The sequence below is a fragment of the Acartia tonsa genome, chromosome 9, assembly GCF_053477335.1.
Source record: "Acartia tonsa isolate MP-2025a chromosome 9, ASM5347733v1, whole genome shotgun sequence".
NCBI classification, from domain to species: domain Eukaryota; kingdom Metazoa; phylum Arthropoda; class Copepoda; order Calanoida; family Acartiidae; genus Acartia; species Acartia tonsa.
Window position 1 is genome coordinate 38,905,842 of NC_137268.1, and position 22,496 is coordinate 38,928,337.

Sequence of the window (22,496 nt, forward strand, 5' to 3'; positions counted from 1 at the left end):
GGGGAAATTTCATGGAACTTCCTTCTCTTTTCATTGAATGGCCTCATATATACCATTTTCACCCCCATTTTTGTTATTTATACTTCCTTTGAGGAAAAGTAGGCGAAGAGTTAAATTAAAAGGGGACAAACAAAAATGAGTATGGGGTTAGGAGCATGTTCATTTTAGGGGGTGGATTTTAAGAGTGGGGGGATTTTCGCCATCCGGCGGCTACCAACTCCTTAGGTTTAGTAGACCTCGGGTGGTCGTACGTGACTTGACTGCGGCTGTTTATATACACACACACACACACGCACACACAGGCCATAACTGTACATTGTAATTGGTGCAGCTTATAGTGCAGCTATGGTAATAGTTGAGAGACGTACAACAAATATACAATGAGTGCCAATACAACGCATGGAAAGACTCCTTAACACGCTATTATTGCCATTACGTGAAAAAAATTTTGAGGTAGAAAATTAAGAAAATAGGAGTTAGACAAAAGGGACTGATTCTTTTCCAGAAAACTTAAAAAGAGTGAATTTTTATTCTGTGTGTTATAGATAAAGCTTCTTATAATTAAAAAAAAAAACTTTTAGAAGCCTAAAAATGCAAGTGATTTAAAACTGGATAAGTGAATTTAGTTATCAATAAACAAGCTTAAATAAATATATTCAAGTAAGTTTTTTTATCTTTTTTAATTTATCTATTATTTTTGAGATTAAAAAAGCTGGGAATGGGTTTTCTTAATTAATTTAATAATTTAATAAATCTGTAGCAATCAAATGACAAAATTTTAAATATCATTTAATCAAATTGATTTTAATTAGATCAAATAAAAAGATAAAGATAGGTAATCTTATTTTAAACTCTAGAAAATATTAATTGGCTGAAAATGATTACCATGTTTAAATAGAAAATTTTTAAAATAACTGATATAATGTATTAATTTAATGTTCAACAAAAATATGTCGTAAAAAAATTATTTCTTATATATAATAATGAGGAAATGACTGATTGTCTATATAATTATAAGAAATTAAAAAAAATAAGCAATATTACATATGAAGAAAAAGCTACAAAGATATATTCAAAAGAAAGCACCACCTATTGTAGAGATTTAGAACAAAAAAGTAACATATAGGGTCCATAGTAATTATTGGGGAGGTTGGGACATTCTACCATAGAATAAAAGTCCTAAAGCTCATATATGAAAAGCATTAGGTTGGTAAACTAAATCCAAAAGAGTCCTAACTTCTATTTTAGAATCTTTGATGCTACATTCTTAGAGAAAAGGGTCAACTTTTCAAATTAGGTCAGACTAAGGGCCCGAGCTTTCAGGAATGATATGATATTTTAAGCAATTATTTGCATTTAAAAACAAACGGATATGTTAAAGAAGCTGTTAAAAATGTCTTCTAAAAAGGGGACAAACTAAAATAAACTTTTGAATTTTGATTGACGTCATTTTTCCTTCTAAATCTAATATGATATCAATCGGAATAGTATATTTAATATAATTTAAGTGATATTTAAGTTCAATATATTATTTCAAAACCCAAAACCATTATTAAAGTTACAACGAAAAATTAAATTAATAAATGTCAATGGGTGTAGAATATAAGAATCCATTTAAATACCATTTTTCTAAATATTGCTTTAATATATATAAACAAACTTATTCAAAATTCGTTACAATAAACAGACAATCTTTTAACTAAAAAAGTAATAGATTCAGTGAGGGAGTAGACATTGGGCTGTTTATTCAATAACGTTTTCTTTTTCGTTGGCTTAAAAACTTTGAATTTTGATTGGTTGCTTCATTTATTATAGTGTCAATAATTATAATCTACAGAGTGGGTAATTTTGTGTATCATCATTGGGAATCCCTGAATAGATTGTAACTTTAAATATCCTTTTTTTAACATTTAACTTGTTGCGCTCAAATTCCTTTTATTTTATTCGCCAAGGGGAAATATAATTAGCTCATTTTTAAAACTGTTGAAATTACCCTTTCAGCATGGGGGGGGGGGATATGGTAGAAAGCAGGGATCTTAAGGGATAAGATAATGAACCATCAATTATAATATATCTCCAATAAAGAAAGACTAAATAACACTTTCAAAATTATTTATTGAAAAGTTGGTCCACTTTAAGTTTCAACCAACCAAACAAGATTTATCAAAGTACCCAAAGTTTTTAAGCCAACGAATAGAAGACCCCAAAGTATGCAAAAAAAAGTCTAATGTCTCCCTCCCTTGTTCAGAATGGGTTTGATTACAAGAGGGAATATAATAATCATTTCTTTTTGTCACTGTGTAAAAAAGTGGGTTTAAAAGTTTCTTTTTCATTTAGAGAAGAAATTTTTTTTTATCCAAGTTTTAAAAAGGCATTAAAATTCATTGCTGCCTTCTGTTTTTGCCTGCTAGGGTACTATGAAACGATTTTATAAGCATAGTTATTTATCGTATCGTATTATGGACAATTTTTTGCAGATAGTAAGATTAAAAATCATAAGATAAACCATACTGGAACTAATGCCGCTAAAAGAGAAAATTTACAAAATTTAGACAATTCTGTAACTAAGAAAACGAAAAATAAGAATAAGAATTATTTCGTTTATAAAAGAAATTGTTTAAAAACAACGTTAGACTGTTCTTTATTGATAACAACTACTATATCATATTATTGTTGTTAAAATGCAGAAAAAATATACATTTAATTATCGTTCCTGACGTCAGAAAAACTAAAATAAAAGTGATAATTCACATATTATACCAGTTGCTTCGACACTAGCCTCTACGGAAGGGCGAAGGAGTTCAGGAAAATAGCCTTAACCACCAAGTAACATTTGTAAAGCTCCCCTGAAAAGGGCAATCAATTAGTAGTTTCCGAGTTCTTTAGCTTCAGACAAAAAATGTTATTTTTTATCATAGGATAATTTTGATCAAAAATACAAAGATCCCTAAAACTGCCACTGTGAAAAGGAGTGAAAAAGGATAAAAGAGTGAATTTTTTAACCTCCGTCCCGGGGGAATTTTAATTTGTAAAAGGGATATTCTTTTTTATCTTCCAGGGAGCGAAGCTTTTCTACAATTAGCATGCTTATCGTTCATTCATTGATGTAATTATAATCTTGAATTTAGAAATTTAGAATTCTGATTTATGGTTATAGTTTTAAAATTTGATTATTCTTTCTTATAAGGGATATAAGGGGACATACAGAAGTGGAAATTTTTTTCACTATTAAGGTTCATGGTTTTTTTTTATAAGGTAACACTAAATATTATCTATTTTATTCTATCTTTATTATATTATTATGTATTTATGCATATTATTATTCTTGTTTTCCTACATGTAGCATAATACCATTCAGGTTTTTGAAATTCAACGCACTTGTAATGGGAAAAAGTTGATATAATACACCCAAAAGAATCATAGATATTAAAGAACATTTCCAATCATATTATAAAAAGAATCGAGTTATCTATCTTAAGGAGTTATCTATCTTAAGGTCCTGGGATTGTTTTAAGCTATTATATTTATAAACTTAGGCTGTTTTTTTAAAATCTAAGTCTTGGGATGGTTTTATGCTATGTTTCTGCCCCTTCTCTTCCTTGAAATACAGATTTCTATAAGCTAAGGCCACAGCCACTATCTATTTATAAATCCACAGTAGAAACATTTTAAAATTCATAATTTATTTAAAATTTTAGAATAATTTCTGTAAAATGAAAGTCAAATCTTACTCTTAACTAAACTGTTTTTAAACCATAATTCAAACATGCTCATGATTTTCAAAAGTTGAACTGTTTTATTGTAACGCCTTTTATAATAAGTTTATCTATTTGGAAGAGTTATTATTTTTAGTACTTCTAAGAAACATGATATTTATTGATTTTATTTCAAATTTTAAAATTATATTGGTTGCGCAAAACAATTTTATTTTTTTTGGTTTTTAAAATATTCTTTTATAGAGTTGTTATTGAAATTATAAAGCAGGTTTTAAGACTTTTATTAAGAAATAAGATAGCATAAAACCATCCCTGGAGCTTTATATAGCTTCCTTAAAATAGTTGAGCTACCCCCCAACCCTAGATGCCATTCAATTTTATTATTTTTTCTTAGGGGCGATTTATCATTGGATGGTGGTGTTACCCTCCCCTAAAATAGTAATACCCTTTAAGTACCTAGAAGAAGCTACACTGTGGAGAGAACCATATCAGTTCAGCTGTTAGCGAGATACTTCGGTACATACAGACAGACAGACACAGATCCTGTTACTTTTATATGGATGATATACATATATATTCACAATCACATATACCTGTAAAAATAATATGAATAATCTTTGATTAGCCTAAAGATATTATTATTACATTAATTCTACTTGTTTATCTTCTGTTATTGGTTTTATGCCAATAACAAATTCTTTTTCATTGATTTTTCATTTATTGTTTTGGGGGATTTCTTTGCAATAGAAATATACAAAACTTAAAATAAATTCTTGGCTTCTAATCAAATTTTAATGGTATCGCTTTTTTAATGTAATAACTATTCCAGTATGGCTTGAAAATTGTTTAATATCCGATGACTTAGAACAGCCATACTCAAAAATTATGTATTGTAATACATACAATTTCAACGACTAATAAAATAAAAATCATGAAACTAATACCAGTTTTGTAAGCTTGGGCCTTTGGCCTCTCGGGTTTAACAAAACTGGTATTAATCTTATAATTTATCATTTTACTATCCGCGGATATGATGTAATAATTAATGTACTGTTTTTCTGATTATTTGATGTTTCAGAATGCAGGGTGAGACTGGACACCATCCAGCCTATGCCCACCATATACCCATGGATCTTCATGTTCCACAACATTTCCCTTACTATGCAGGGTAAGTTCTTTTTTTATATTTTGTTCAAACTTTTAGTTTTAGCGCCGTTTTTTGAGATTTTTTTGAATAACGAGAAACCTAGACACAATTTTATTATTGTATGTATGTAAAAAAACATCTAAATTAAATCAAAATATATATTAAGAAATTAGAATTGTATTTGAATTGGTTTAATCTAACTGAAAAATGGGTCTATTTACCAACTTGGATATATAGAACTATTTTAGAGATAGGTAAACCTATCTGGAAGAGGACCTAGATATACCTACACATTTTTGTGCAACTCTAACCCCAAGCTATAATCTGATTATAGAAAAACTTTCTTAAAAAATCCGCGGAGTTGGTTTGAAAGTTTTTATGGCCTGATGAGCAAATAATAAATGTCTGACCAGATAGATAATGAATAAGGTGGCTAGATATCTAGGATACAGAGAGTTTTTATTAAATTTAATATTAAAAGATAAATAATGAAACAGGACTTCCAAAGAATAAGAATGGTATATTTTAAAAAAATCATTTTCTGATGATTTAAAAATTTTACTTTTAGAAATAATTTTTAAAAATGTACTAACCCTGACTTTCTTAATTTAATTAAGTTAATAATGTGTTTATTCCACATGGTTTAGTTATGCCAAAAAACTACCCCCTCCTTATTTAAAATTTATTTTTATAATATGATGGAGCAAAGCACATATTGTTCAAATAGTTTTCATGTATATTGATCTGTAACCAAGGTCTGACCAAAAAGCTAATGAATTAGGTGGCCAGCAGATAATTGTATAATCTAGTTTAAAAAGATATATTGGTCCAATAAAACGATATCTGTCTATCTGTCTATATCTGTCTGTTCTAGTTAGTTTTTATTTAAACCATTCCATTGGTTTTCTTTAAATTGGGGTGCTACACAATTTTAAATTGGAAAATTTATCAAAGAACCCTAGCTTATAAAAGAAGGAGTAAAATAATTTTTTTGTGTGGGTGGTATTTTATTTCTAGTGTCGATTTATCTAGGGAATAAGGCACCCTACCCCCAAAATAGTTAAATGAGAAGCTACGTATCAAAGGAGAACCATATCAGTTCAATGGTTAGCGAGTTGTTTTGGTAAGAATTATCAAAAGAAAATTGACATTTTGAAGCAACCTAGTATAAAAAGTTAACAATTCCTATTCTTCCTAATTTTCTGACCACATGTATATGTTGTGTGTTTATTAAACAAGTCAGAACATCATTTCACGCCAGTAATGAACGTACATACATAGATGTTATATATATAGAGTAGTTGTGAATATTTGGAATAAACTACAGATTTTCTTTGCCTATAATTTTTTGATACAATTGAATTGATTTTTTTTTAAAAGTATTTTTCATCGAGACATCCGCCAGTTAAAATATCATGTTTTTATTTGTTCTAACAAACATCATTTATTTTGAGTTAGAATGAAAATTAGTATTAGTTATCTACTAGGTAAAGTTTTAAACCTATAAGACTACTATAACATACTTTTTAATAGCTTCTGGAATTTTTCCACAGCTAAGTTGCTACAAAAGTGCAGAAAGCAATTTGCTAGCAGACGAAAAATGTTATTAACAGGTAGTTGTCTGGTTAAACATCTATAATATAAATTTATAGTAAAAAACACATAAATTCAGCCGCGCATACAAAAATATAACTAAATAAAAGTTTATTCAATAAAAACTCTCCTAGTTATTGTTTGAGTTTTTTATTAAAGGCTTGTGTGTGTGCGTTTTTATTTGTGTGTGTATTTTTGTGTTGTAAATAGATATAATTGAATTATACACTTTTTATTAACCCTTTCTTTATATAATACATTCACACAATATTTCCAAGAAAAAAAAGAAAAAAAAAACATGCTCAGAATATGAGGGAACATTAGGCACCCCTGTCCTGGATAAAATGTTTATTTAAAAAAACATGCGCATTCAGTTTTTTTCATTTCCTGATAGATTTTTGTCCCCCAATTCCAAAAATGTCTTTCCCAAAATCCTAGCTGTTCTTTAAGATCTCCAAAAATGCAGATTACTTTTAGCACTGATTTTTCAATATTTTTTCGATAAACTAATAAGAAATTTTGTTCAAAACATGTTTTAGTGAACAGTAAAAAGGGTTTATCAAACCTTAGATTATAAATTCCTTGAATGCCAACAAGACCTAACAGAATCAATAAGAAATACCTGCCATTTTGACCATTATTAACTGTTAAACATAGCCATTTCTAAAAAGACATCGAAGGAGCAGTTTTTGGGACTTGACTAAGACAATCAAAGTTGCAGAACTCCTCTAGTAGTAAACCCTTACATAAAATATAGGTTTCAAGTCAATTTAAGGTTCCAGGTATTATCCTCCAGCTCTCCAGAAATCTTTAAAATACTCCTGTGACTGTAATTTTTGACTTAGAGACTTCAAATTTTAGAATTAAGCTTTTCTTACATGTCTATATAATGTATTAAGATCTCTTTTTTTGCTGACTGCAGCGGCTGCCAGCTGACCAGTCCAGCTGTGGCCGCTAAAACTTTTGTTTTAAGATTTCTGTTATAAAACTTACTTAAAAATAAACATTTTCTGAAAAAATTGTTTTTCTAGCTTTGAAAATAAGAAAATGACAGCCTTTTGAAATTTTTAAGTAAAAAAGGACCTGAAAACAACGGTTGTAAAATAAGAGGGTGAAGGAAGCGAAAATTGACTTTGACTTACTTATAGTCAGAAATTCATTACCAAACAGGGGACATGCACATAAAGTCCTCTACCCCTAATAGGAGCTGAGAAAATAGGAAGAGGGGGGCGTTGAACGCCCCCTCCCCCCCCCCCAATAATAATACTTAAGCAATGCCCTTCTTACAGCTATTGTTAGGCTTGTTGAGTACTACAACATTGTTTTTCTTAGTCAAGTCTGAAAAAATGCTCCTTCAAAGTCTTTTCTGCTTAAAACCAGAAATGGCTATGTTTAACAGTTAATAATGGTCAAAATGACAGGTATTTTTTTATTGATTCTGATAGGTCTTGTTGTCATTCAAGGAATGTATAATTTCAGTTGTGTTAGACCCTTTTTACTGTTCACTTAAACATGTTTTGAATAAAATTTCTTATTAGTTAATTTAAAAATATTAAAAAATCAGTCCCATAAGTAATATGCCCTATTTTCTCAGCTCCTATTAGGGCTAGAGTGCTAAAAACTTATTTGCATGTCTCCTGTTTGATAATGAATTTCTGACTATAAGAAAGTCAAAGTCAATTTTTGCTTCCTTCGCCCTTTTATTTAATGACCTTTGTTTTCAGGTCCTTTTTAAAATTTCAAAGGCTGTCATTTTCTTATTTTTGAAAAACATTTTATTCAAGTAAATTTTATAGTAGAAATCTTAAAACATAAGTTTCAGCGGCCACAGCTGTACTTAGCAGCTGACAGCCGCTGCAGTCAGCGGAAAAAACAGATCTTAATACCTTATGTAAACATGTAAGAAAAGCTTAATTTTAAAATTTGAAGTATCTAAGTAAAAAATTGCAGTCACAGGAGGCTTTTAAAGATTTCTGGAGACCTGGAGGATCATATCTGGAACCTTAAATTGACTTGAAACCTATATTTCATATAAGGGTTTACTACTAGAGGAGTTCTGCAACTTTGTTTTTCTTAATCAAGTCCCAAAAACTGCTCATTCAATGTCTTTTCTGGTTAAAACCAGAAATGGCTATGTTTAACAGTTAATAATGGTCAAAATGGCAGGTATTTCTTATTGATTCTGTTAGGTCTTGTTGGCATTCAAGGAATTTATAATCTAAGGTGTGATAAACCCTTTTTACTGTTCACTAAAACATGTTTTGAACAAAATTTCTTATTAATTTATTGAAAAAATATTTAAAAATCAGTGCCAATAGTAATTTGCATTTTTGGAGATCTTATAGAACAGCTAGGATTTTGGGAAAGACATTTTTGGAATTGGGGGACAAAAATCTCTCAGGAAATGAAAAAAACTGAATGCGCATGTTTTTTTAAATAAACATTTTATCCAGGACAGGGGTGTAGGCTGTTTTATTACACTAGTACCTAAAGTGTATTTCTTATTCACCGGCTAAACAACTTTACGGACTTATTAAATTTAATTTTTTGGTTTATTATGATAAATGTCTAATTGTAATCTAAAGAAGGGGTAATTTTGTTTAGCTTCATGAGGAATGTACATCAATTTATCAATTGTCTTATCTTTTTAGACCCCTGAAATTATATAAAGCGAAATAACTATCTAGGCTTTTTTATAATATTTACTGCTTTGATAAAACACTGTTTTTACCTATTTTGGTATAATAAGAAAACCTAATATTCAGAAATATTTATTTACACATAAGTTTTTATCAGGGTAAAAAGTTCCTTTTAAAAAAAAACGAATACAGTTTTTTGTATTAAGACATATTGGCTCGTTTTTGTATCATTATAATATGGAAAATTCTATCTTATAAATAGCTCACCAATAAGACATCACTTTTATAAAATAGATAGATAGAATAGATTCAAAGTTTTGGCAGATTTTACCTATTCGTTGGCCTAAAATCATTGGACACTTTTTAATTAGTGGTAGGTTTATACGAAGTAGCAATGTCCATACTGTTCTACCAATAAATTAGAATTACAGAAGGGGTAGTTTTGTTAATTATAACAGGGTTGTACATCAATTTATCGTCTATTGTTTCATCTCTAAAGATTCCTAAGCTATAGCAGTTTGTTTAATGTAGGTATGGATATAAATTACTCATAGAGTATCTTGTTTTAAATATTTGTAGAGTGGGTTTTTACAAAGGGATTATTATCCGACAAAAGAAGAAAGAATAAAAGAATTAGCCAAAAAAATATTCATTTCTTGGCGTGAAAAGAGTTGTTAAAAGTTGGAGAATGGAATTGTTATCAGGGAGGGAGAGGATATTGGGCTGTTTATTACACTAGTCCCCAAAGTATTCTAATTATTTGTTCTTATTCGTTGGCTTAATAACTTTGGGGACTTTTATTCAATTTTGATTGTTTTGTTCATTTAGTTGGGTGTCCAAACTTATTAACCACAAATTGTAATCTACAGAAGGGGTAATTTTGTGTATCATCATTGGGGATTTACATTAATTTATCGGCAATTGTCCTATCCCTTTTTGTCCCTGGGTTGTTATATAGTTGTAATTCAACGCCTTTTATCATTTCAAATTCTTCTCTTTTTTTACATTTTATGAATTAACTTGATGAAAGAGTTACTTTTTATATATAATAGTGCAGCTGCTCTAAAATTATATTAAACGTCGGCTTTCGACGCTTTACCATTTTTTTTTAATTTGGGCTAAAAGTTTATCGGTCACAAATTATACTAACAAGCATGTAACTACCTTAAAAAAATGACATTTCAGTTCTCAGCCATTCTGAAAAATCATGTCAAATATCGTTTTGTTAGCCAGGGCCTTTGCCATTTCAATATCCGCGGAAAGCTGTCTACAATACGATGCGATAAATAACTATTACCAATTTATAAATTCTAGTTATTTAAAATCATCCTTTTGTTAACCATGAATCTTTGATTTAGTGAGGTTTAAATTGTTGAGGCCATTTATTAGTGCGCTTGTTAACACCTATACCCTGCTAGGTGCGAAAGGGTTTACTTTTTATAAATACTCAAAGATTTTAGGACAATGCAATCTAAAATGGTGTAGGTATATAAAAGAGGCAGGGTTAGGGGTCCGCAGGGGTTAGGGATAGAGATAAAAGACTACCCCACCCCCTTATTAAAAGCGAAGCTTTTCTATAATTAGGGTAGGTCCGTCCGTCCGTCCGTACGTCCGTCCGAGATAGTTAGCTTTTATTCGTTAATTTAGGCATGTTAAAATTGTCCTATCGATTTCAAACTTTGCATGGTGATTTCTGTAGTAGTTAGGTACGACTTACACTAGTCGCCGGAAGGAAAAAGCAGTTTTTTGAAAGGGGCTATCTGAGATTATTACAGATTCTGATATATACATATATAGACTAATGAAAAATGCAAAGAACGAAATCAAAAGCGTTCCTTCTTGGGAGAAAATCCGGGAAAAATATTTTAGCTATTTTTAACCTAAAATTCACATTGGCAAGTCTGTTAAAAAAATACACACTTTTTAAACATGTCATTGCCCAGCACATAGAAGTGGTAGAAAAATGCTACACATACCATTGGAAAGCTCATAACATCTAGTTTTCATATTGGCATATACCGTTTTTGTACTATTATTAGTTTTTGAGCTATCCTCTAAAGTATACACAAAAAATGCTGTTTTTTCTTGAGAATTTTAAGTTTGATACTTGTTACACAAACCTTTTTCAAATTATATTACTTAGCACCTAAGAGCTATAATAATCATTAGTTATACAATTATTTTATATAGGTAAAATTGTATATTTTGGGTACTTTCAATTTTAGCTTAATTAGAAATTGTCTTTGAAATGTGTATAGTTTGTAGTAAGAACCAAGGAGGGAGGGGTGGAGTTTATACATTTATAGGAAATTAAATTCAGTATAAATTTTTGCCCTCGATGTTTTTGGGCTTGTTGTTATAGTTATTAACCTTTTTGTAAAATATCTTATATGATTAAATCTACCAGTACAACTTTAAAAATTGAATTTTGACACTTTTCTTCTATGGGCTAGAAGGTTATAACAGCCCCCAAAACACTAAAATCTAAGGTCTAAGCTTATTTTTAGGGATAACAAGCCAATTTTTTTAATGTAAACTTTTTTTGCATAACTGAGCTAAGTAGCCACTAAAGATTTCATTTAATTTGGCACTTTCCTTCTTGGGGTTAGTGTGGTACAACACCCCCAAAATGCTAAAATTTAAGGCTTGAGCTTATTTTTATAGATAACAAGCTGATTTTTAATGTAAACTTTTTTTCATAATTGAGCTAAGTATCAACTAAAGATTTCAATTTACCACTTTCTTTCTAGGGGATAGTGGGGTGAAACACCCCCCAATTGTAAACTTATAAGATCCAAGGTGAGAAGGAGAGTTTATACACTTATAGGAAATGAAATTCAGTATAAAATTTTGCTCTGGATGTTTGGGCTTGTTGTTATAGTTATAACTCTGATCATTGTAAAATCTCTTATATGATTAAATCTACCAGTAAAACTTAAGTTTGGCACTTTCCTTCTATGGACTAGTGGGGTAAAACTGCCCCCAAAACTACTAAAACTTTATTTCCTGGGCTTCTTTTTAAAAATATTGCGTAGATTTTGTTAATGAATACTTTTTTTTCAAATCACTATAGATTTCAATTAGGCAACCTCTATCAAGAACTAAATTATTTTTATTTCATTATGTGAAATGAGTTTTCATTAAAATTCAACATAATATCAATGAAAATAAGCTCAGAACTCATAATATTTGTATTTTGGGGGTGTTTTACCCCACTAGACTCTAGAAGGAAAGTGCCAGAATGAAATCTTTAGTGACTACTTAGTTCAATTATGTAAAAAATGTTTACATTCAAAAATTAGCTTGAAAATTTTTTACAATTTTAGTGTTTTAGGGGATTTTTTACCCCAAAAGCCTTTAAAGAAAAGTGCCAAAATTCAATTTTTGAGGCTTTAAAGGTAGATCCAATCATAAAAAAAAATATTAAAAAAGAATCATTTGATAACTATAACAACAAGTCCAAACAGCCTGGGCAAAATATTATACTGAGATATAATTTTAATGTTTAAGGGGTTATTTTACCCCACTAGCCAAAGTTAAGCCTTAAATTTTAGTGTTTTGGGGGGTGTTATATCCCATTAACCCCAAGAAGGAAAGTGACAAAATTAAATCTTTAGTGACTACTTAGCTTAATTATATAAAAAAAGGTTTACATTAAGATAATTGCTTGATATCTCAAAAAATATGCTCAGACCATAGATTTTAGTGTTTTGGGGGCTGTTATAACCCACTATCCCCTAGAAGAAAAGTGCCAAAATTCAATTTTTAAAGTTGTACTGGTGGATTTAATCATATAAGAGATTTTACAAAAAGGTTAATAACTTTAACAACAAGCCCAAAAACATACAGGGCAAAATTTTATACTGAATTTCATTTCTTATAAGTGTATAACCCCCCCCCCCCCCCCCTCCCTCCTTGGTTCTTACTACAAACTATACACATTTTAAAGACAATTTCTAATTAAGCTAAAATTTAAAGTACCCAAAATATACAATTTTACCTATATAAAATAATTATATAACTAATAATAATTATAACTTCTAGGTGCTAAGTAATATAATTTGAAAAAGGTTTGTGTAACTAGTATCAAACAAAAAATTCTCAAGAAAAAACGGCATTTTTAAAACTTGTGTATACTTCAGAGGATAGGTCAAAAACTAATAATAGTACAAAAACGTTATATACCAATATAAAAAATAGAGGTTATAAGCTTTCAAATGGTATGTGTAGCATTTTTCTACCACTTCTAGGTGCTGAGCAATGCCATTTTTAAAATGTCTGTATATTTTTTGCAGGCTTGTCAATGTGAATTTTAGGTTTAAAATAGCTAAAATCTTTTTCCCGGATTTTCTCCCAAGAAGGAACGCTTTTGATTTCGTTTTTTGCATTTTTCATTTGTCTATATATGTATATATCAGAATCTGTAATAATCTCAGATAGCCCCTTTCAAAAAACTGCTTTTTCCTTCCGGCGACTAGTGCTTAGAAAGCGTAGCAACTCTATAATCGTTATCAGAATGTCCGTACGTCCATTTTAAACATGTTGATTTTTGTACTTTTGTACAATATTGTGAGCGAAGCATCTCTATAATCAAGTATTAAAAATGTCAGTATGTCCTTAAACAGAATTCTGTATTTAAGAAGTTTTACAACAAATTTACGTATAATTTTGGCAAACCTTTTATTTTCATGTTTTGTATATTCAGTTCTGACACTCAACAAAAGTTAATGTTCGTCTGTCATATCGTTTCAGAGCTTCGCTTTTATGGATGTTGTCATCCTTGTTTTTAATTTATTTTTAAAGTAAGTCCTTGTGTAAAAGAACCGAAATTTTATATCTATTAAGAAAACTTCGCCAATCAATTTTAGAAAAATCCGCGAACCGTTTCACAAATTTAAAAACAGTTCAGGTATAATAAACATCTGAAGATTGTACATTAACTAATTTGTAATGAAAAATAGATTTAATATTTAAAGTTTACAATTAAATATATCCATATAATAAAGTAACAGGATGTGTGTCTGTCTGTACCGAAGGATCTCGCTAACCGCTGAACCGATCGGGTTCTCCTTAACAGGGTAGCTTCTCATAGGTCCCGGGAAGGTTTATAACTATTTTGATGGAGGGTACCACCACCCTCCCAAGAGAAATCACAAAAAATATAAAAAAAATAATAATCGTAGACTTAAACGCAACATAAGTAGGTATCGTAGAGACTTGAACGCAATATAACTAGGTATCGTAGAAACAAATATTTAGAGTGCCACTAGGGTCTCTAGGGGCGTAGCAGCTAGTTTATCAATATAGTGGTAACTATGGTATAAAACTTTTCTATTAGAAATGAAGTACAAGAAAAACACTAAGCAAAAATTGAGGATCTACTGCAGTTCATGGTAAAATATTGCTGGTAACGAATGCTTCCTGGTTCCTGGCAATATTACAAGATTCCTGGATCCAGCAACACGCAAATTCCCCTAAATCCTAGGTTCCTGTTAGCTGGCAATCTGCAAATTTTCCAAGTTACCAGCAATGACAGAAGATTACTGGCTTACAGGAGTTTTTACCCCATACCCTTTTTCACAATTTCTTAGGGGGTAAACAGCAACAATTAATAAGGGACAGTAATTTCAATTATTTTATGTGCATTCCTAATGGAGGTGGGGGAAGGATTTAAGAGAGTGGGATCTTTACCTTTACCTTTAACTGTTTCTATCTTTATATCCACTTTCGCGCCAAAATTTGGGCGGTCCTCTTTATTTTTAAAATATTTTAAAAAGGGGGAAGGGGAGATACATTCGTAATTTTAATCATATTAATTAAGTGAGGCTCTGAAATCAAACAGTAAAACCAACTATTCTAAACGCCTATAGAATGCAAAACTTAATACTAGTCCATGTAACCTAAAATAACCTAATTATAAAAAGTGCCGCGGCCAGGTTTGATGGTTAAGTTGGAGGGGGGGGCCAAAATTTTTAAAATTAAAAAAAAATTCTAGTGGCGTAACTGTGACATACAGACCATGATAAGAAAAGCTTCACTCTTAATAATTCATTGGTAGATATTGATTTGAGTGAAACCATGAAGGTGATTAGATTATGGCAGGAGATTTTTATTTCAAATAATTTTATTCCCTCCCCTTTTTAGACTTTTTAATCAACTAAAATAGTTAAAAACCTTCCCAGGACCTATTACCCTTAAAGTTTTTCCTAACTACTTTTTTAATGTTACTTTTTACGCCTACGTAAACGTTGTATTATTAACTGTAGATATTAATCAGAAATATGGAATATTTATCATATTTGTCTTGTCTCACCCCACCCCCCCCCCTCTCTTTAATTCATTATATACATTTGATCAGTTTAAGGTTTTTAATTTAATATAAATTGTTGTAGAACGGAGCAAAATTTATACCTTATCCTAACTCCCCCAATTAGTACAGAGAAACAACACTACCCTCCCAACCCCTACCACATCAGACAACCATGCCAAAAAAGCCACTTCGAGTAAAGTGAATCTTATCAACCTCTAATTGTGGGGTAAGTGTAATAAAAGGGAAACGGGAATTAAAAAGGGAAATATTGCTTTTTAACAGGAATATTTCAAACATGCCAGTGGCCAGGAATATGCATAAATTGCCAGCAACCAGGAAAGTTAAACATTGGTAGCTCCAGCAATATTTCTTGTTATGCTAGATCCAGGAAGCTTCTAATATTGCCAGGAAACAGGAAGCATTCGTTACCAGCAATATTTTACCATGAACTGCAGTAGATCCAAAATTGATTCCGAATATACCTGCTTTGTCCGTAGCAGTAAAGCAGCTAACATTGTTGGATATTGAATATGGTCAATTATGCTAATGCTTACCCAAATTTCATGCACATTCATTCGAAAATATTCTACATTCTACTAGTAAATTCAACCATTTTTAAAAAGGCTTCTTGACATATTTTACAACTAAAATGCATTTAAATTTTTCAAGCAAGAAACCTAATTAATTACTACTGTAACTTCATAATGATATATTTTATTAAAATTTTGTTCTTTTCATCCATAGGTTATTAAAAATAGTATTTACGACAAGCTTATGAAGGTTTTAAAATTGAAATTGGTAAAGATTTCCTAAAAAGCTATATTTGAAGCAGCTCATAGTGCCTAAAATAATGACGTCATACAATACAAATGACCAATGATAGGCTAGTATACATTTTACCATTTGTCAATTACAATATATAGTCTTACTGGCCTATCATTGGTCATTTGCATTGTATAATGTCATTTTTTAGGCACTTTAAGCTACTTCGCCAAAATCGTCTGAAAAACAAAAAGATTTTTTTATTTAAAATAATTTAAAACAAACATTGGACGATTTCTGGTAGGAATTGTTGCAAAAACCTGTTATTTTTCCAACTGTAAAGTAAAGTAAGTAGGAGTATATGGGGTTACCGTATGCACGAACGTTTCTTGAATTCTAAAATAGTCAAAAGTACATATAAACATACATTTTTCTTGCATCGTTTTTTAAACTCTTAATACAACAAAACTCTCCTATTCTTTTACAAGAGTAACATAATGTCTATATGTCTGTAGAAAGAGATCTCGCTAACCGTTGGACCAAAATGATAACCTGGGTATTATTTTGTGGTAGATTAACTCCATCCTTTAATGATAAATAGCTCATAGAAAAAATAATTCCTTCCCCCCCCCCCAAAAAAAAAAGCAAAACTTTTATTCAAATTCAAAAAGAAACAACATTTATAGAAAAAGAAAAGAGATACAAGATTATCGATTAGAATAAAAAAACAACAAGTAATGTTCATTGACCCTTTTATATCGGAAATCTTTATCTGTTTCTTTTGATAATGTAGTACATACTATTTTAGGGATCTAAAGGGATAAGAAAATGGGCAATAAGCTGATCCTTATCCCCAATGATGGTAGTTGAAAATACCCAAAATTACAATGAGTGGTTTAAATGTTTAAACACTTAACTAAATGAATCGACCAATCAAAATTCACTTTATTCCTCAAAGTTGTTAAGTTCACGAATAAGAAAACGTTATTATGATACTTTGGGGACTAGATAAATAAACTGCTCAATGTTCCCACCCTTCCTGTACTATTTACTATGACAGGGGTATTGTATGTTAAATACCTTTTAATATTGAATTTTTAATATAACTTACTTGTCATTATGAACTGTTTTAGTTAAAAAAGAAATCCAAAAAGGATGATAAAAAAATATTTTTCGGGAGTTGGGGAGTAAAATTAGTATTTCCAAGGTTTGGAAGGGGGGGGGGTAATTTAATATATTTTTCTTAAATTTTGGAGGTGACTACTGTCCCCCAACCCTCCCCACTTGGAAGTCCTTATGCCTGGAGTTAAATAATTTTTTCAAGGGTTGATTATCTTGCAAAGTTTAAGCTTTCCTCTCAAAAATAGCTAAAAACCACCCAAAGACACATTAAAGACATCTTTTGGTGCATCTTTTAATCGATAGACAGATAAATAGATAGACAGCCAACTACATGTTTAATTATTACAACAACTAGTGGGCAAGAAATAGATAGATAGACAGATAAATAGATAAACAGCCAACTACATGTTTAATTATTACAACATCTAGTGGGCAAGAAATGGATAGATAAATAGATAGACTGCCAACTACATGGTTCATTATTACAACAGTATCAGTGGGCAAGAAAAATGTAACATTTCAGTTTTGATTCGCCTTTCTGAGTCCAAACTATTCGTGTCAAAAACTTTTTATCAACGCAAAAACATGGATGCAAGTTTTGGACTAAATTAAAATTTCAGCCATCCATGTTTTTATTAGTAGCGAAGCTACTCTATAACTCCAGATGTCCGTCCGTCCGTCTGTCCGTCTGACACGGAAAGGGGTAAACGTGATTTTCTCGGCTCCTATTCCAATAGACATCTGAAATTTTTAGTGAAGATTCCTATGATATGTGCCCATCTAATTTATACATTGTTTTGTCCATCTGTCTGTTATTTGAGGTGCTAGATCGATTCCTAGATTTTCAATGCAATGGTTTCCCGATATCCATTCACAATTTTTGGGCTTCGCTACTTATGGATGTTGTCATCCTTGATCTAATTCTGTTTATTTAAAATAATATTGAAAGAGCAGCTATAGTCTGTAGTATGTCTGTCTTATGTCAATCAGTTGCTTATGTAAATTCCCTATAACTATTTAGGACTTTAGAAATTGTAAAGCATAAAAACCCTAAATTGCATTCATATATAAACCTTAAAATAAAAAAGAAACATTTTAAACTTGACTTAAAAATTCCTCCATAGTTGACATAACATGCCGTGTCTGTTTAAAAATGTATGTAAGCATCTCGTTAAAACATGGTTTTACTTGTTACATTGTCATCTTTTTATTATGATGACAGTTTCCTATGTCTATGTAGATAGATAGATGGATGGACTGATATACATATAATACAAAGTAGGATGATGTCTGTCTACCTGAAACGTAAGATCTCGGTAACTGCTGATTGGTCGCTATTCTTTTTGGAAATATTACTACTGGTCCTGCAATGGATTAAAATAATTACTTGGGGAGTTGTATTAGTAAATGATTAGATCATTAGATTGTAAATAGATCATACTATTATCATTTGGTTAGATCAGTAAATAGTTATGATAATAGATCATTAGATGGCTAAAATATAGGTATATCATTAGAGGACTAAAATATAGGTATATCATTAGAAGACTAAAATATAGGTAGATCATTAGACAGTTGTATGTATGTTTAGATGGTTAGATCATTGGATGGTTAGATTATTAAACAGTTGATCACTAAATGGTTAGAAATTAGATTGGAATATTATTATATGGCTATAATATATGATTAGATCTTCTATATTAAGAAAAAATAGTTAAAGTTTCTAATGCAAATGTCTAAATAAAAGTACAACAACATAAGAAAAGTTAAATTCAAAACAATATCAATTAAAATCTAGAATAAAAATTATTTTAGTACAAAAAAAACATGTACTACAATGTGTACAATGCGATGTAGTACATACAAAAGTTCAAAATGAAAATTGATAACTGATTTTATCATTTTAAGGTTACTTGTGGAGAATGTATGTTAAATCTTTACATTATTGCTTGACATGTTCCTCTGTAATTCACTTTGTCGGTTCGTCCGTAAATTAACGCTCAGGGATAATGTTTTTTCTCGGCTACTATTTAAATTTATAAAAGACATATGTGAAAGGTCTCGTGCTTTTTATATATATAAATATATGTATATACCTCATTATGAACACTGAACATCTGAGCTGGATCTTTAAATCATTTTAGTGGTGAGCCAGATCGGGGTGAGCCGAATTTCAGCCAATCACAGCGCGGCATTTCATAAAATGCTGTGCTCTCATTGGTGGAAAGTTGGCTCACCCCGATCTGGCTCACCACTAAAATGATTTAAAGATCCAGCTCTGCTCTTTATATCACTTTTTGTAGTAATTAACTACTGATAGATGTTGTCATCCTATAGTTTTCTACTCATTACAATTACGTTTTTATCACACATTTTGATAAAGTCCAAAGAATCAAAAAACTAATTGCAATCTTTAAAAAATAGATAGATTAACAGAAAGATGGATTGACAGACTGACAGATATTTGAAAACATAAATTCAGAAAAAAAAGATAGAAAGAGAGACAGACATTAACAATTAAAGATAGACAGACATAAAGACATATTACATAGACAAGATGATATAATTTTATGTGAATGTGCAAACATAAAAGCATTTTCTATAATAAGCCAAAATTTTTAATCCGACATTTTAATTAAATTATTAATTTTTTCCTTTATAATACAAATAATTAATAAACAAGAACTCTGGACTGATATGGGTCTCCTTTAAAGTAAAGCACTTTTTAGGTCCAGGGAAAGTTTATAATTATTTTGAAAATGGCACCTTTAGCTCTCCTGAGTAAAAAATCGACTCTGGAAATATTAACATTTTGTTGTGTTAAAAACTTTGGCCCCTACTCAAATATGCGTATATTTGACCCAGAGTGTCCAAATTAAGGGAAAATGGTCCCCCCTGTCCAAATTTCGGGAAAATAGTCCCCCCGGGGCCACATTTTACCATCCTAACTACACCCAACCATGTAGCGATAAGGGGAAACAAACAGGCTTTCTACATTTAAGCTAAATAAAATCTAGATTAAAGTAATATACTTCTCCCTATATTAGCACATCTTAAAAGTAAAAATCACTTTTAAAAGTGAAAATCCAAAAAAATAAGGTCAAATAAACAGACATTATCAATTATGGGCTTACCTACATATTTAAGACGCAAATGTAAAGCTGTATGTTTATTAAATTATACCAAATTGTCGCATGAAACACCATAGAAAATCTAGTTATAGATAAAATTATATGACATTAAACTATAGTTTTAAAATATATATATAGATGCTTTTTTGAATATTTTTTATAATTATTTTTAGTGTTTAGGTTATTAACATCCTTGGTAAAGTAAAGACCTTAATTGTTGATAAGCTTCACATAAACTTATTCTTTTTATTATAAATAAATATCTAAAATTGATCAAGAGTGACACTAAATAATTTCATAACAAGGACAATTTTAATCAAAAGTAACGCAGCAATATAAATAAAAAATAAAACAGTAACCTATAACATGTTAATACTAAAGAAAATATAAGACAAATTCAGTAAATATTTTAACAACAATTAGAATTTGTGTCCATGCATTTATATTGTTTGATTTGACAAAATAACTTACCGGCGGACTTACTTAATCATAGTGCAGCTGCACTACAGAAAAAGCTGATACTTTTAGCAAACTAAAGTGACTGTAATCTTTGCCCCTAGAAAAATATCTGTCAATAATGATTGTGGAAAAATACTCATTAGAAAACAAAGATTTTTATACATTAAAAAACTAAGGGAATAATTCTTTATTTAGTAGGAAAGTAAAAAAATATAAGTTAATTATCATCTAAAATATAATTTTAAATTTTTTAAGGACGGAGGATACATCACAAAATAAATGTAATAAGTATAAATGTATAACCAGGACAACTACCTGGCCCGGGCCTTGGGGACCTTTTTCGTCTGCTAGCAAATTGCTTTCTTCTCTTTTATATCGACTTGGATATGTTAAAAACTATTCAGTTATAAATCTTTCTCAACCCAATTTAAAAGAAAAAAGTCTACTTCATCATTCCGAAATATATTTCAAGTAAAAATACTCATTATCAATCGCATCTCTTGTATAAGTGAATCAAGCAATATTAGCTTGGTCGTTAGCATGGATATGTTATTATTTACGATGCTATTGGCTGATATTGAAAAACCCAATTGAAAGTCGGCATAGTGTCCACGTGGTTGGGACATACAGTTATTTAACGCCTTTCCCCTCTATTGTTTTAGTCTAATTATCATAGTAGAAACGATGCATAACATTTCCATAAGCTAATAAAAATTTATTTTTCAGGTGTATTATGGACAACCAAGCCATGTTCACAGCCCAACATATGCAGTATAACAAACTATATGGAGCTGGTCTAGATACAGCTGTCAGGTATACACATAGATAGATACAGACAGATATACAGACAGAGGGACAGACAGACATACAACAAACATATATGCAGTATAACAAACTATATGGAGCTGGTCTAGATACAGCTGTCAGGTATACACATAGATAGATACAGACAGACATACAACAAACATATATGCAGTATAACAAACTATATGGAGCTGGTCTAGATACAGCTGTCAGGTATACAGATAGATAGACACAGACAGATATACAGACAGAGGGACAGACAGACATACAACAAACATATATGGAGCTGGTCTAGATACAGCTGTCAGGTATACAGATAGATAGATACAGACATAGGATCAGACAGACAGACAGACATACAGACAGACATACAACAAACATATATACAGTATAACAAACTATATGGAGCTGGTCTAGATACAGCTGTCAGGTATACACATAGATAGATACAGACAGGCAGACATACAACAAACATATATGGAGCTGGTCTAGATACAGCTGTCAGGTATACACATAGATAGATACAGTCAGGCAGACAGAGGGACAGACAGACATACAACAAACATATATGCAGTATAACAAACTATATGGAGCTGGTCTAGATACAGCTGTCAGGTATACACATAGATAGATACAGACAGACATACAACAAACATATATGCAGTATAACAAACTATATGGAGCTGGTCTAGATACAGCTGTCAGGTATACAGATAGATAGACACAGACAGATATACAGACAGAGGGACAGACAGACATACAACAAACATATATGGAGCTGGTCTAGATACAGCTGTCAGGTATACAGATAGA

At 30.6% G+C, this 22,496-nt stretch overlaps 1 protein-coding gene across 4 annotated transcripts in view; it reads left to right on the plus strand.

Moving 5' to 3' along the window:
- Positions 1–232: 232 nt before the first annotated feature.
- LOC145328878 (neuronal PAS domain-containing protein 3-like) overlaps positions 233–22,496 on the plus strand; it is a 55,246-nt gene continuing 32,982 nt past the window's right edge. For all 4 annotated transcript variants that reach the window (XM_080172799.1, XM_080172800.1, XM_080172801.1 and 1 more), the window contains exons 1-3: positions 233–660; positions 4,795–4,884; positions 21,606–21,692. In XM_080172799.1, the coding sequence (XP_080028925.1) occupies positions 4,796–4,884; positions 21,606–21,692 (176 nt within the window). In that variant the 5' untranslated portion in view covers positions 233–660; position 4,795. The remainder of the gene's footprint in view (positions 661–4,794; positions 4,885–21,605; positions 21,693–22,496) is intronic.